Source organism: Solanum verrucosum, unplaced genomic scaffold (genome assembly GCF_900185275.1).
Source record: "Solanum verrucosum unplaced genomic scaffold, falcon-dt-bn FXZP01000049.1, whole genome shotgun sequence".
Classification (NCBI taxonomy): domain Eukaryota; kingdom Viridiplantae; phylum Streptophyta; class Magnoliopsida; order Solanales; family Solanaceae; genus Solanum; species Solanum verrucosum.
The window spans coordinates 1-14,110 of record NW_026020221.1 but is presented as its reverse complement, the minus strand read 5'-3'; the positions used below and the strand labels follow the sequence as shown (position 1 = coordinate 14,110).

The following is a 14,110-nucleotide window of genomic DNA, read 5'->3' as shown; positions in this document are numbered from 1 at the left end:
GTAGAACTTTTTTCGGTCTCGACCCCGATTAGTGACTCGGTAGTGGCTAAGAGGGTTTATAGAAGTTGTCCCATTTCCTTGTCCTATAAAGTTACTTTAGTGGATTTGGTGGAGTTATACATGTTAGACTTTGATGTGATTTTTGGTATGGATTGGTTGCATGCATATTATGCCTCCATTGATTGTAGGACTCGGGTGGTTAGATTTCAATTTCCAAATGAGCCTATCTTAGAGTGGAAGGGGGGAAATTCTATGCCTAGAGGTCAATTTGTCTCTTGCCTTAAAGCTAGGAAGATGATCTCCAAAAGGTGTTTGTATTTACCATCTTGTTAGGGTGATGGATGTTGAGTCTGAAAACCCTTCTTTAGAGTCGATTCCGGTAGTGAATGAGTTTCTGGAAGTTTTCCCCGATGATTTGCTCGATATTCCTCCCAAGCGGGAAATAGATTTTGGTATTAACCTTTTACCGGATACGCAACCTATCTCCCTTCCTCCTTATAGAATGGCTCTGGCCGAGTTGAAAGAGCAACTAAAGGATTTGTTAGATAAGGGCTTCATCTGATCGAGCATCTCTCCATGGGGTGCTTCGGTATTGTTTATGTAGAAAGAAGGATGGATCTCTTAGAATGTGCATCGATTATCGTTAACTGAATAAAGTGACCATCAAGAATAAATATCCTCTTCTGAGAATTGATAATTTGTTTGACCAACTTTGAGGGGCTAGCTATTTCTCTAAGATTGATCTTCGTTCAGGTTATCACCAATTAAGGGTGAAAGGGGTTGATATTCCAAAGACAACCTTTAGAACTCGGTATGGTCACTATGAGTTTGTGGTAATATCGTTTGGGTTGACTAATGCTCCGACGGCATCTATGGACTTGATGATTATAGTGTTTAGGCAATACCTAGACATGTTTGTGATTGTGTTTATCGATGATATTTTGATCTTCTCAACGAGTGAAAATGATCATGTGGACCATTTGAGAATTGTATTGCAAGTTCTTAAGGACCAACAATGTTTTGCAAAGCTTAGCAAGTGTGAATTTTGGTTAAGGTCCGTAGCATTCCTTGGTCATATTGTGTCAAGTGAGGGTATTGAGGTAGATCCTAAGAAGACGGATGTGTCGAGAGTTGGCCTAGACCTCCTACTCCTTCCGACATTAGAAGTATTTTGGGTTTGGCCGGTTACTATAGGAGGTTTATTGAGGGGTTTTCCTTCATTGCTTCTCTATTGACGGCTGTGACTCAAAAGAAGGCTAAGTTTGAGTGGTCGGAGGCTTGTGAGAAAAGCTTCCAAGAGTTGAAAGATAGACTTACATCTGTTCCGGTGTTGACCTTACCTGAAGGTACGGATGGTTTCGTGGTATATTGTGACGCCTCTAGAGTAGGGTTGGGTTGTGTGCTCATGCAAAATGGTAAAGTGATTGCCTATGCTTCAAGGCAACATAAAGTCCATGAAAAGAATTATCCAACCCATGATCTTGAATTAGCGGCAGTGGTATTTGCCTTGAAAATATGGAGACATTACTTGTATGGGTCTATATGGATGTCTTCATCGATCACAAGAATCTTCAATATGTGTTTAGTCAAAAGGACTTGAATCTTCATCAACGAAGGTGGTTAGAATTATTAAAGTATTATGACATGAGTGTCCTTTATCACCCCGGCAAAGCTAATGTAGTGGCGGATGCACTTAGTAGATTGTCCATAGGTAGTGTGGCTCATGTAGAGGATGAAAAGAAAGAATTGGTTTGTGAGGTGTATAGATTGGCCCGACTAGGTGTCCAGCTAGTGCATTCCACCAAGGGTGGTGTTATGGTCCATAATGGTTTTGAATCATCCTTTGTGATGGATGTGAAGACTAAACAAGACCTTGATCCTATATTAGTTGAGTTAAAAGAGTCAATACTCAAGAAGTCCGTTGAGGCTTTCTCCCAAGGGGGATATGGGGTGCTTAGGTACCAATGTCGATTATGTGTTCCGGATGTTGATGGTTTGAGGGAACAAATTTTAGATGAAGCTCATAGTTCCCAGTATTCTATTCATCCGGGAGCCACCAAGATGTACCGTGATCTATGCGAAGTCTATTGGTGGAATGGTATGAAGAGAGATATTGTGGTATTTGTAGCCAAATGTCCTAATTATCAAGAAGTTAAGGTTGAGCATCAAAGGTGAGGAGGCCTGTTCCAAAATATAAGTATTCCTACTTGAAAGTGGGAAGATGTATGTATGGACTTTATTGTGGGTTTACCTTGCACCCGAAGGCAACATGATTCTATTTGGGTCATTATAGATCGGATGACAAAATCAGCCCACTTTATTCTCGTCAAAGTTTCATATTCGGTGGAAGACTATGCCAAGTTATATATAAGTAAGATAGTGAAGTTGCATGGGGTCCCTTTATCTATTATCTCGGATCGGGGTGCTCAATTTACTTCACACTTTTGGAAGTCATTCCAAAAAGGGCTTGGTACTAAGGTTAAGCTTAGCACGACTTTTTATCCCCAAACCGATGGGCAAGCGAAGCGTACCATCCAAGCATTAGAAGATATTTTGAGGTCATGTGTTATAGATTTCAATGGTAATTAGGATAACCACTTGCCATTAATAGAGTTTGCCTACAATAATAGTTATCACTCAAGTATCGGTATGGCTCCTTTTGAAGCCTTGTATGGTAGTATATGTAGGTCTCTGGTTGGTTGGTTTTAGGTGGGTGAAATTACTTTGATAGGTCCCGAGCTATTTTAGGAAGCCATTAAGAAGGTTCGGCTTATTAGAGAGAGGTTGAGAACGACTCAAAGTAGACAAAAGTCTTATGCCGATGTGAAAGAAGGGATCTAGAATTTGAAGTTAATGATTGGGTCTATTTGAAAATCTCACCCATGAAGGGTGTGATGAGATTTGGCAAGAAAGGGAAACTTAGTCCCCGGTATGTAGGCCCATATCAAATTTTGAAACGTATTGGGAAGGTTGCCTTTGAGTTGGACTTTCAAAATGAATTGGCCCCAGTTCATCTAGTATTTCATGTTTCTATGCTTAAGAAGTGTATTGGAGATCCGGCATCCATTATTCCCCTAGAAGGGTTGGGAGATGACGAAAGTCTTTCCTATGAAGAGGTTTCGATAGAGATCCTAGACCGGCAAGTCAAGAGATTGAGAAATAAGGAAATAGTTTATGTGAAGGTTCAATGGAGAAACCACTAAGTTGAGGGTGCTACTTGGGAGGTCGAGGCCGATATGAAGTCCCGATATCCTCATCTCTTTCCTTCTACTCCGATTCAAGCTTGAGGTAAGTAGTTCCTCTTGAGTTTTAGTGTTTTGGGAGTCATGTGTGTATATGTGTTTTTCCATGATTTCCTTATGTTATGCATGTTCTTGAGAAATTCATGTTTTGTAAGAAAATGAGTTTTCATGATTTATGTTCCTCATATTGTTGTACATTTAGTATGAGTTACCTCTTTGACTTCATGAGATGAGTTGATGAACATGCTTTAGTATGTTTTTTAGAGTAATTGCATATTGGCTCCATGATATTGTGTTGAGCATGCTTTTAGTTGGAGAAGGTAGTTCCTCATATGAACATGAGGTTTATTGAGTTTCATGCATAATGGGTTGTTAGATGTAGTTCCTACTTCCTTGTGATGCATTGATTATGTTTGATTTGGAGTTGATTTTTCCTCCGTTGAATTGTACATTATTTTGATGTTTCATGCATGATGGGCTACTAGTCTTGAGTCTTTACTTCTGTAAGGTGTCTAGATCATCATTCGAGGACGAATGTTCCCGAGGGGAGATATTGTAACACTTCGGAAATTAGTAGGCTAAAGTAGAGCTACGTTTAAGGGTTAGAGTCATGGAGGTGGTCTAGGGCCAAGGGCAAATAGGGAAGGGACAAGGCTGCCCAAGCCTTGCCAAGGCACTGCCCCAAGACCACGAGGGCCTTCACGACCAGTGGTGGTCACCACGAGTCGTGGTGCTACTCCTGAAGGTGGAGGCAGTAGCCTCTTCAAGGCTGCCTCAAATTGGCTCCTCCACACCAGCCACTTCACGGCTTGTGAAGCCTTCGACAGATCGTGGGAGTGGCCTTGAACTTTCCTTGTGGTTGATTGATTATGGAGAGTGGCTTAGCCACTGCCGCAAGGCCCACGAAAGAGACCACGACTTGTATCTTGCTCTACGGCTCGTGGAGCCCCTCGTGAAGATGCCTTGGGCCTGTGAGTTAAAGGCACAAATTGCCTAAGCTACTGCCTTACGACCACGGATGGGACGACGGCTCGTGGCCCCACGTGATCCCTGGCAGCTCACTTTAAGTGAGGGTTAATTTGGGAAATTCTGGTTTAAGTCCAATCAAAGTGAAGTCATTTTGGGTAAGTTTAGGGTCACTATATAAAGTAATTTTTAAGTGAATTCACCTAAACTAAGTCATATTTTCACAACACCCAAATATTTCCCCAAAGTTCATCTCCTCACCAAAAATTCTATCTCTAGAACTTCAAGGTAGAAGAATAAGAAGGAAGAAGGGGAAACTAGGGTTCAAGGAACAAGCTCTTCTCATCAAATTCATTGGATTCCATTGTTAAGGTATGGTAGTCCTTCATCCATGGATAGCCTTCAAAACCCCAATGTCAAAGATAGAAATTCCCCAAAAGTTAGGGTTTGTATCTAAGTCATGGGTTCCTTTCAAAAACGATTCTAATGTTTGATTTAGTTTATATTATGATTGAATTGATGATTTATTATGTTTTTTATGTTGAAATCCCCAAGAACCCATGAAACCCCCATATTACTCAATTATGATCTTGTGATGTGGGTTTGTTGATTATAGAATAATATTGTGAGATTATGCATGTAGTGATTGGGTTACTTGAATTATGATTGTCTAATCTAGTAATTCTAGATGTGCTGATTGAATATGATCTATGTTCCTTGATGGGCAAAGTATGAGAATTATGCATGATTATGGGATTGATGTATATGTTTTAAGAACACTTTGAGAGTAAAGTGAATATGATTATGATATAGTTGTTGTGTTGTTGGAAGGTTATCCTCATGTACACACTTATGTATGATTATGATATGATGTAAAAGGTTTTCTCACAATATGATGATTCTAGGGTTGAAAGGTTATTCTCACCTATTGAATCTATGAGCTATAGTAGGAGTTATGTTGGATTGAGTGTCAAGACATTCTTCCATGAGTATGAACTTAAGTTAAGAATTAATATGAACTATGTGGGTATTAATTATTAGCACCGAGTGGATAGTGATATGAGATGGAAGCCCTCACGTTAGTAGAGGTCGGGTTTCTAGGAGGAATCTCTTGGGATGGAAGCCCTCACGTTAGTAGAGGCTGGGATTTCTAGTAGCAATCCCCTTATCCCATAAACTATGTGCCCTCATAGGTCTTTAGCTAGTGGATCCACCTAAGCTAAGAGTATGGTTCTACCTTAAGCAATTAGGACAACCTATTTTCGATGGGGGTAAACACCGGATTACATGTTAAGCTCACATGACCTATGTCGGTTAAGGCTTATCCCACTATGATAGCATGAACAAGAATATGAATTATGAACTATAGTTGCTCAAGAAGCTTTACTTAGTATGGGTGAGAGTATGGGATCTTATTCATACATTTCACAAGTATGCTTTGATGATACTTATGGTGTGTTCCTCTTATGGTATGATGGTTTATAAGTTGATTATGCTTATGACTTATGTTTTTCCATTATCTTCAAAATGATGCTTTAACTTAGCAAATGGCAAGCATTCTACTAAAATATTCCTTTTAGCATGTTTTCATGATTTTATGCATGGCTATCATACTTAGTGCATTTTTGTACTAACCCATATTTCCTACATTTTTCCCCAAGTGTAGGATCCGGTTCTCAAGGTGGTCCCCATTGTGGCTAGAGCTTGGATTTACTCACTTCTCCTTGATTGTTGGTGAGTCCTATGATTCGAGGACGGATATTTCATTTAGTAGTTTCATTCTTGTATTTGACTTTTTGGATTATGTTGTGTGGGTTGTGACCCTCTTTGATTCAAGTCTTGTAATAGAAGGCTAATTGAGACAAGTCTAGACTTCCGCTTTGCTTTTATGAAAAACTTTTTAAGACTTGAAATGTGTTTTACTCTTATTGTTCTAATGTTTTATGTTATGATATGCTAAGTGGCTTACATAGGGCCTTTCGGGGTTCTATGTGCCTTGTAATGTCTAGTGGGTACCCTTGGGTCGTGACAATTGCTTCACCTAAAATCCTCCTCTTCGACCAACTCACCACCAGAATTACCCTTTAAACCACCAAACAACTCCATTTTTACTCTTTTCTTCGACAACCTATAACCAAACAACCCACCATTGCTTCAACCTAACACCCTTTCTCTTTCAGCAACTAAACAACAACCACTCCCCCCCCCCCCCCACTATTCATACCTCTAGATAGACACCACAACCCTCTCTTCTACTCGTCTCCATCTACGACGAGTCACCACCAACCAGCAATTCAAAAAGTACAAGTAAACAAAACCCCAACCTAAAACAACCACCAAAACAATTGAAATCCACTCTTTTGACCTCCTCTAGACCCACATCGCGAACACTGTCCAACCACCACCGTGAATCCCCATCTCCGATAAATTCGAGCAAACCAACAACGATGAACCAGAGCTCCAAGCTTCAACAACTCTAACAAATTTTCAGATCTGACTGGAAAAAAATGTTCCGATTATCCATTTTTAATCATTGTTTTGTTATTGTGTTTATACTCATTATTACATTATTTTCCATATTGTAGTAGGGGTGGCAATTTCAGCCCATATTAATGAAATGAGTCCATTTAATCCATATTTAATTACTTGGATCACTCATATTTTAATTGGGTATGTATGGGGCATCAAGCTAGTTTAAGAGCCCCTACAAATATGATCAAAATGGGTAAAATATGGCTATCCATATAGACCCATAATAGATTACTCACTTCTCACTTCTACTCAAAAAATTTAATTGTGCTAAAAAAATAAAAAAATAATATTAATTTATTTTTCAAAAAAATTAGAGGCTAGGTGGGGCTGAGAAGGGAGGGGGGTGGCAGGATTTTTTTTTTTTAAAAAAAAGACATGATTTTTCTTTTAAGAAAAACATATAAAATTTGGGGGGGGGGGGGGGGGAGTTTGGGGGCGGAGGGGGATTTTTTTTTATTTTTAAAAACATAATTTTTCGTTTTGAAAAACAAAAAAAAAATTAGGTGGGGGGCGGGGGGGAGGGGGTAAATTTTTCTTTTTTTGAAAGACAAAAAAAAAATTAGGGGTAGATTAGGTGGAAGGTGGGGGGGGGGGGGAGTGGAGGGCCTAAATTTTTTTATTTTTTTTTAAACCATAAAAAGAAACACAATTTTTTAATGGAAAAAACATATAAATTTTTGGAAATGGAGGGTGGGGGGGGGAGGTAGAATTTTTTTTAAAAAAGTGTGGGTGGGTGGGTGTAGGTGGGGGTAGAGGGGATGAAGGCGGGGTGAGGTGGAGGGGGATAAAAGGAGTGTGGGGGTTAGAAAAAATAAAATTAGGGGTGGGTGAATTGGAGGTAGGGGTGAAAGTGTGTAGAATAAAAAAATTAGTTTAGAAAATTAAAACATATAAATTCATTTTTTAGTTCTTCATTCAATGTGGATGAAATATGGGTAATTCATATCTAATCCGTCCATTAATTACCCAAATCATATTTACCCATATAGAATATGGGCAGATTGAATAATTACTCATTTTTGTTCAAACCATTTTAAACTCATTCAAATCCAACCATTTGTCACCCCTATATTGTAGGGTTGTGTCTTATGATTTTTATTGTTATTATTATTAGGGAAATTAAAGGCTCAAATATGTCATTGAACTTTGAGTAAAGGCTCATCTATGTCATCCGCTAAAAGTTTGCCTCATCTATGTCATTTCTGTTTGAGAAAAGACTCATCCATGTTATTATTTGTACGCTAAAAAAAAATTTCGATTTCGCAAAACTATTCTATACACAATCAATTATGATTCAATCACGTCATTGATTAAATTAATTTTTAAAATGAAAAAGGTTCAAAGGTTCAAATATGTCATCAAACTTTGAGAAAAGACTCATCTATATCATCCATTAAAAGTTTGGCTCAGCTATACCATTTCAGTTAATAAATAATGGCATGAATGAGCCTTTTCTCAAACGAAAATGGCATAAATGAGCCGAAATTTTAACAGATAGCATAGATAAGCCTTTTCTCAAAGTTTGATGGCATATTTGTCTCTTTGTCTGTCTTCTATATGTTGTTATCTTTATGTTTGCTTTGGAGATTATGTTTGTTTTATAGAGAGACTTTATTTTGCCATGACTATGATTGTTTTTGGAAAGGAGAACAAGCTTAAAAGATGGAGATGAATAGAAGTGGGTTATATGATCACATGCATTGGATCGGGTTAAATTGGGTAATTTAAGTAAAATCGGATTATTTTTATTGATTTGGGGTCTTCCATCCAATTGAGGGGTACGGGAGACAAGTTTGTAGACAACAAGGGTATAAATAACTTGCTATTAACGGTAAGGATAAAGTCAGGTTATAAATGAAAGTTGAGGGATATTTTTTAACCATTTTATTATACTATTTTTATCCCTAGGCTCGTCTAATATTGTGTTGCTGCTAAAAATTAAGCAAGAATTAATTATGTAAATTTTAGTTATATAGAATTTGGTTATTTTATATAAGTATTTGTTATTTCACTTTTTATCTAACATAAATAATAATAATTCTCTTATAATTGATATGTGAATTAGCTAGTTACACCGAATTGGAAGTCGGTAATCAAACACCATACTTAATGTACTAAATTGTATATATTGTAATTACAATACTATCAAACATAATTCTAATTTATGTCTACTTTTAATACATGCATAATTCACCTTCAAAATGAGCCGGGTGACTTTCATAAATCTAATAGCAACAAAAATAGTCCTCCATGTAATTAATATATACTGAGATGTAATTATTTTTCCTTACACGTAGAAATTTTGTTATTGGGCATGAAAATGTTTTTTTTTTGGGACAAAACATTTTTTTTAATTTATTTGAGGAAATCTGTGAGCATGTTCATTCGTTGTTTGTCTCCTAGTGGAATAAAATATTATACTATTGGTGTGGTGCTAGTAACGTCTCAGCATATTAAAATACTAGTAATAGTTATAAAGCTTTCAAATATTTGCTACTTGGTTGCCTTCATGTCATACACTTCAAACTATTACAAACTTTTAAGTTTTTATCATTAAATAAACTCATTAAACATTTCAATTATGCCAAAAAAAAGTTTTTAGCATTAAATAAACTCATTACACATTTCAATTATGCCAAAAAAGAATTGGTGAATTTATATTCCCAAGCGAAAGATGGGCAAGTTAAATATATATATATATATCTTTTACCACTTATGGCAAATCCTTTTCCTTATAAGTTTTTACAGATGGTAATGGATCAATTCATAATAAAAAGTAGAAAATTTGGAGTGCTTCACAAATTAAATAAGTCATGATGGATTGCAAAATATAAGCTTTATATACAATATAGCAAAGATTATTATTCCCTTGATCTCAATTTATGTGAAACTTATGGTTTTTCGATAGTCAAATCATATAAATTTTAACCAATATTATAAATTATATATTTTAAAAATCATGTTGACATGAGACTAATTGCAACTTATAGTTATTTTTGTATAGTTTTTAAATATTTAAATTTAAAAATATTTAGTTGATCTGATTGAATTTAATTTCAAAGATTAGCCAAATTAATTTGCCAAAACGATTTAACTTCTACACACTAATGTGTGATTTTCTTTTTATATTATTAGGCTATCTAAAAAATAATTATTCATAAATAATAAAATTAGTAACTTCAAAATAAAGTAAACAATTAGAGACAAATTCATGAATTGAAGTTAATGAGTTTTGACGAACCCTCGCTTGCCACAACACACATTGATTGATAGTATAAAAATAACATCATAAAAAAGGCAAAGATAGAAATAGTAGGAAGGAAAAAAGATGTTGCAAATATTATATTTGTGTTAAAAGTCCCAATGAAGAGGTGACCATCCAAATCTCCCTTATTTTATTCTCTCCCACTAATAATGAGAAATCTTGATGGAAATTCATGAGAGCCTATGCTCCAAATGATTTGTTTTCCTTCGATAATTTGCAACTTTCAACCTGGAAAACCCTCTTCCCAAATGCCATGCCATGCCACCATCTTTAGGTCTAATTTGTTTTTCAATGTGAACATTTCATGCATGACACTACTATTTATTCAAAAGATATAAACATTTTTTTCCCCTAATAGCTCCATTCTTGAAACATAAGGTGAAAATATATATCATATATTTTCTTTTCTAAAGAAAGGAATATGAATGGGCTAATGAATCAATGATATGAGTTGCCTCCCCTGTTTCCAGTCTAAGAAAACCAACGAGCCACCGGTACAGGACAAGCCTGTCCCGGTTGCTCACCCTGCTAATGATCATCCTTCCTCCTCACCACATTTTGGTATCTTCCTTCTTCTTTTTTTTTATAAAACTTTGTCTACTTTTCCTAACACATGACTAATTTTGTAATGTTTGCTTTTTTTCTTGTATTTGTATTTCAAAGAAAACAACTACAAAGCATCATGTGAAAATGGTAATAATAACAACAATCGTGCTCATCAAGATAGCCCTCCTGTTGAAAATGGAGATAGCAGCAACGCGAAAACTTTCACATTCCGTGAGCTAGCAAGCGCAACAAAGAACTTCAGACAAGAATGCCTAATAGGGGAAGGTGGATTTGGAAGAGTCTTTAAGGGAACACTTCAAGGAGGAGAGGTAACTAACTTCCTAACTAATTTTACTCAAATGAAACTACTAATCTATATATTATCTTTGTTTTTTCGTCACCATCTGATATTTCGAAATAAATAGGTTGTGGCAGTAAAGCAACTAGACAGGACTGGAACACAAGGAACCAAGGAGTTTCAAGTTGAAGTCTTATTGCTAAGTCTACTTAACCACCAAAATCTTGTTAATCTCATTGGATACAGTGCTGATGGAGATCAAAGAATTTTAGTCTATGAATACAGACCAATGGGCAGTCTTGCTGATCATCTAATTGGTAAATGCAGCTCATATATATATATATATATATATATATATATATATATATATATATATATATATAGTTGTTACTCCAAATCTATCATGCTTTCTCGAATATTAATGAATGCTTCTTTATTGATTTGCATTATTCAGACATTAAGGAGGATCAAAAGCCATTAGATTGGCAAAACAGAATGAAGATAGCCTCAGGTGCAGCAGAAGGACTTGAGTATCTACACGAGAAGGCCAACCCGCCAATCATATATCGTGATCTCAGAACTACCAATATTCTATTAGATGAAGATTTTACTCCTAGGCTCTCTGATTATGGCCTTGCCAAGCTTGCAGGTGGAGGGAATAAGTCACATATATCACCGAGGGTAATGGGAACGTATGGTTACTGTGCTCCAGAGTACGAAAGATCTGGTGAACTCTCTTTCAAGTCAGACGTATATAGTTTTGGAGTTGTTTTACTTGAAATTATTACAGGGCGACGTGCAGTGGATACTACAAGGCCCACAGAGGAGCAAAACTTAGTTGCTTGGGTGAGAAAGCAGTAGTCTCATTTCAATATTTTGATCACACTAGTTAAATTTGTGTCATTGTGATACTGATCATTTCATTGAATAGGCACAACCGATTTTCAGGAATCCGAAAAGGTTCAGAGAAATGGCGGATCCACTTCTCAAGAACAGGTTTCCTGAGAGAAGTTTGAATCAAGCAGTTGGAGTTGCAGCCATGTGTCTACAAGAAGAGCCATCAGTCCGTCCCTTAATCAGTGATGTCGTAGCTGCTCTTACTAACCTCAACGTGGATGAACCGATTCCTGAATCTCCACCGTCTCCTGAGAAAGACAACAATACAGATACAGATGAATACGAGCAGAAGAGTTCAGATAACGAAGCCTTACCAAATAAGAATGAGGATGAGAGCAGTGAGAATGATGAACAAAATGTTCATTACAATCAACAAAATGTTTTCGACAGTGATGAGGATGATGGAGCAAGTTCTGATTACGGATATGGAAGTACATCAGGATCTTCAGATAATGAGAAAGAAGACATCAGTCTTGAACCTGGAGAAGGAATGCCAACAAAATCTGTCAAATGGAGTTCGGAATCAAGACGTAAAAGCAAGATAAAGTCATCCTCTCGAACCATAAACTCAACCTCAAGACGTAAAAGCAAGGTAAAACGCTCTGCAAGTAGAATCTCAAACGACGATACTGAAAAGAAGGACACATTCAATTTAAAAGACAATAACAATCATAAACAACAAAACAACGTAAAGTCCAAGACTGTAAGTTTTAGTGGTTTTTCGAGTCAGAGCAGCGATGATGCAGAATCAGACGGTGAAAATAATATTGGTTCAAATCAGTCAAGATATGTACAATTTAGATCATGAAACCATACATCAAGATACATGGACTTATGTTACCAAGGCACCTGTAAGGTTTCTAAATAAGAGTACACTGAGGCTCTTTCATAACTATGGATCTTATTTATTTTTTTTCGTATCCTTCATGAGTACTCTTTGGATATCTGGCATTGTCATGATTCAATATCTATTTCTTTTAGAGAAAGAAATACAAGAACAAAAAGGGGAAATTACATTGAAATCAATCTTTTTGTTATCTATTTACTTTGGTTGGTCAGAGTTCGATTCTTCACGTTGTGATCCCCTCTACAATTATTTTTTAAGAGTAGATAAGAGTTCTTTTTGAAACTTCATTGTGCCCCAAATGAAAGAGGGAATTTAAATTTTCAAACTTTCTGAAAATATCATCTCCTTAACCAACCAGAAATACACATTTAATTTTTGGATTAAACATCATAGCAGATGCTTTAATATTTTAGAAACAGATCGATTTCATTGATGATGTACCGATTGTTAAGTGGATTGAAACACAAGTTTCGCGAATGAACCATTGAAAATCTAAAATATGCAATCATATGGTAATTTTTCTTATGGTTGGCCTGAGCTTGAAGATTTGAGGAAGCATATATATAACAATACATTGTGGAATTAAAGGTGATCGCAAAATTGACTTCTTTAGAAACATACATATTCTTATGAGCTTTGATATGGTGGTAGACTTGGTCAACATAATGTCTAAGATTGCATATTGCATTAAGGTCAAGGATGGTGTGTGATGTCGCCCAAATTACAATTTTTAAGTATGTATAAAGCAGTCGCTGTCAAATATAGAACTCAACTAGGTTGAGCACGAATCTCTGTGGCGAGAAATTACAATTTATGCCATAATTCACTTTTATGATCACTATTTCGAATAGGGTTTGTTGGGAATATTTAAGAATGATTTTTAATCTACGACTCATTAATAAAGAAGAACTAGAGTTATGGTATTCAAATGGCCATGGGGCGGGGTGGGTTAAACATAACCCACAAAAATTTTAACCTGCCCCGCATAACAACTTTTTTCATTTTCAACCCACCTCACTCCGCTCCACCCCGCATAACAATTTTTAACCTATGTAAGTAGATTATCACCATAAGATCTCAAATCCTTAAATGGAACACAAGTATCAAATCTTATGTAGGCATGTGACCGCATCACTTCCTTCACATTAGCATCAATTTCTGGCAGCGATCTATTTGCTTACTTTCAGCTCCTTTTTGCACCTCTTTACTTTGTTTCAGCCCAAACACTTGTATATTAGCTTATCCGTATCATTTTTACTCAAAATATATGTGAAATGATCCTCAAAATTTAGCTAAAACATAGTAACCATCTTATACTTCAAACTTTTGTTCGACAACAACTCACCGTACACCATGCAGACTCAATGCCTTAGCAACACTAATTGAACAGGGTTACTCACACTAAGGTTTGCTTAGAAGGTCTAATCAGAATCTAAAACTCATTCATTCAAAGAACAATTTGTTCAAAATCAAAGACTTTTCATGCAAATATGTAGTCCAATTGAGGATATGAACAT

At 36.3% G+C, this 14,110-nt stretch overlaps 2 protein-coding genes across 2 annotated transcripts in view; both read left to right on the top strand.

The window, feature by feature from the left end:
• LOC125831588 (pentatricopeptide repeat-containing protein At5g01110-like) overlaps positions 1-13,754 on the top strand; it is an 809,602-nt gene extending 795,848 nt beyond the window's left edge. Inside the window, exon 2 of the mRNA XM_049510754.1 lies at positions 13,743-13,754. The gene's annotated coding sequence lies outside the window, so the exon portion shown is untranslated. The remainder of the gene's footprint in view (positions 1-13,742) is intronic.
• LOC125831592 (probable serine/threonine-protein kinase PBL25) lies at positions 10,361-12,576 on the top strand. Its single transcript, XM_049510760.1, has 5 exons — positions 10,361-10,566; positions 10,669-10,880; positions 10,977-11,166; positions 11,304-11,695; positions 11,781-12,576. The coding sequence occupies exons 1-5, from the start codon at positions 10,452-10,454 to the stop codon at positions 12,552-12,554; spliced, it is 1,683 nt and encodes a 560-aa protein (XP_049366717.1). The 5' UTR covers positions 10,361-10,451; the 3' UTR covers positions 12,555-12,576.
• Positions 13,755-14,110: the final 356 nt, after the last annotated feature.

What these genes read in the sequence shown, in the direction of transcription:
- LOC125831592 (XM_049510760.1), top strand. Translation starts at nt 10,452, where the DNA reads ATGAGTTGCCTCCCCTGTTTCCAGTCTAAGAAAACCAACGAGCCACCG. An exon ending in TTCCTCCTCACCACATTTTG is followed by an intron (nt 10,567 to 10,668) that starts GTATCTTCCTTC and finishes TGTATTTCAAAG; the next exon opens with AAAACAACTACAAAGCATCA. An exon ending in AGCAAAACTTAGTTGCTTGG is followed by an intron (nt 11,696 to 11,780) that starts GTGAGAAAGCAG and finishes TTCATTGAATAG; the next exon opens with GCACAACCGATTTTCAGGAA.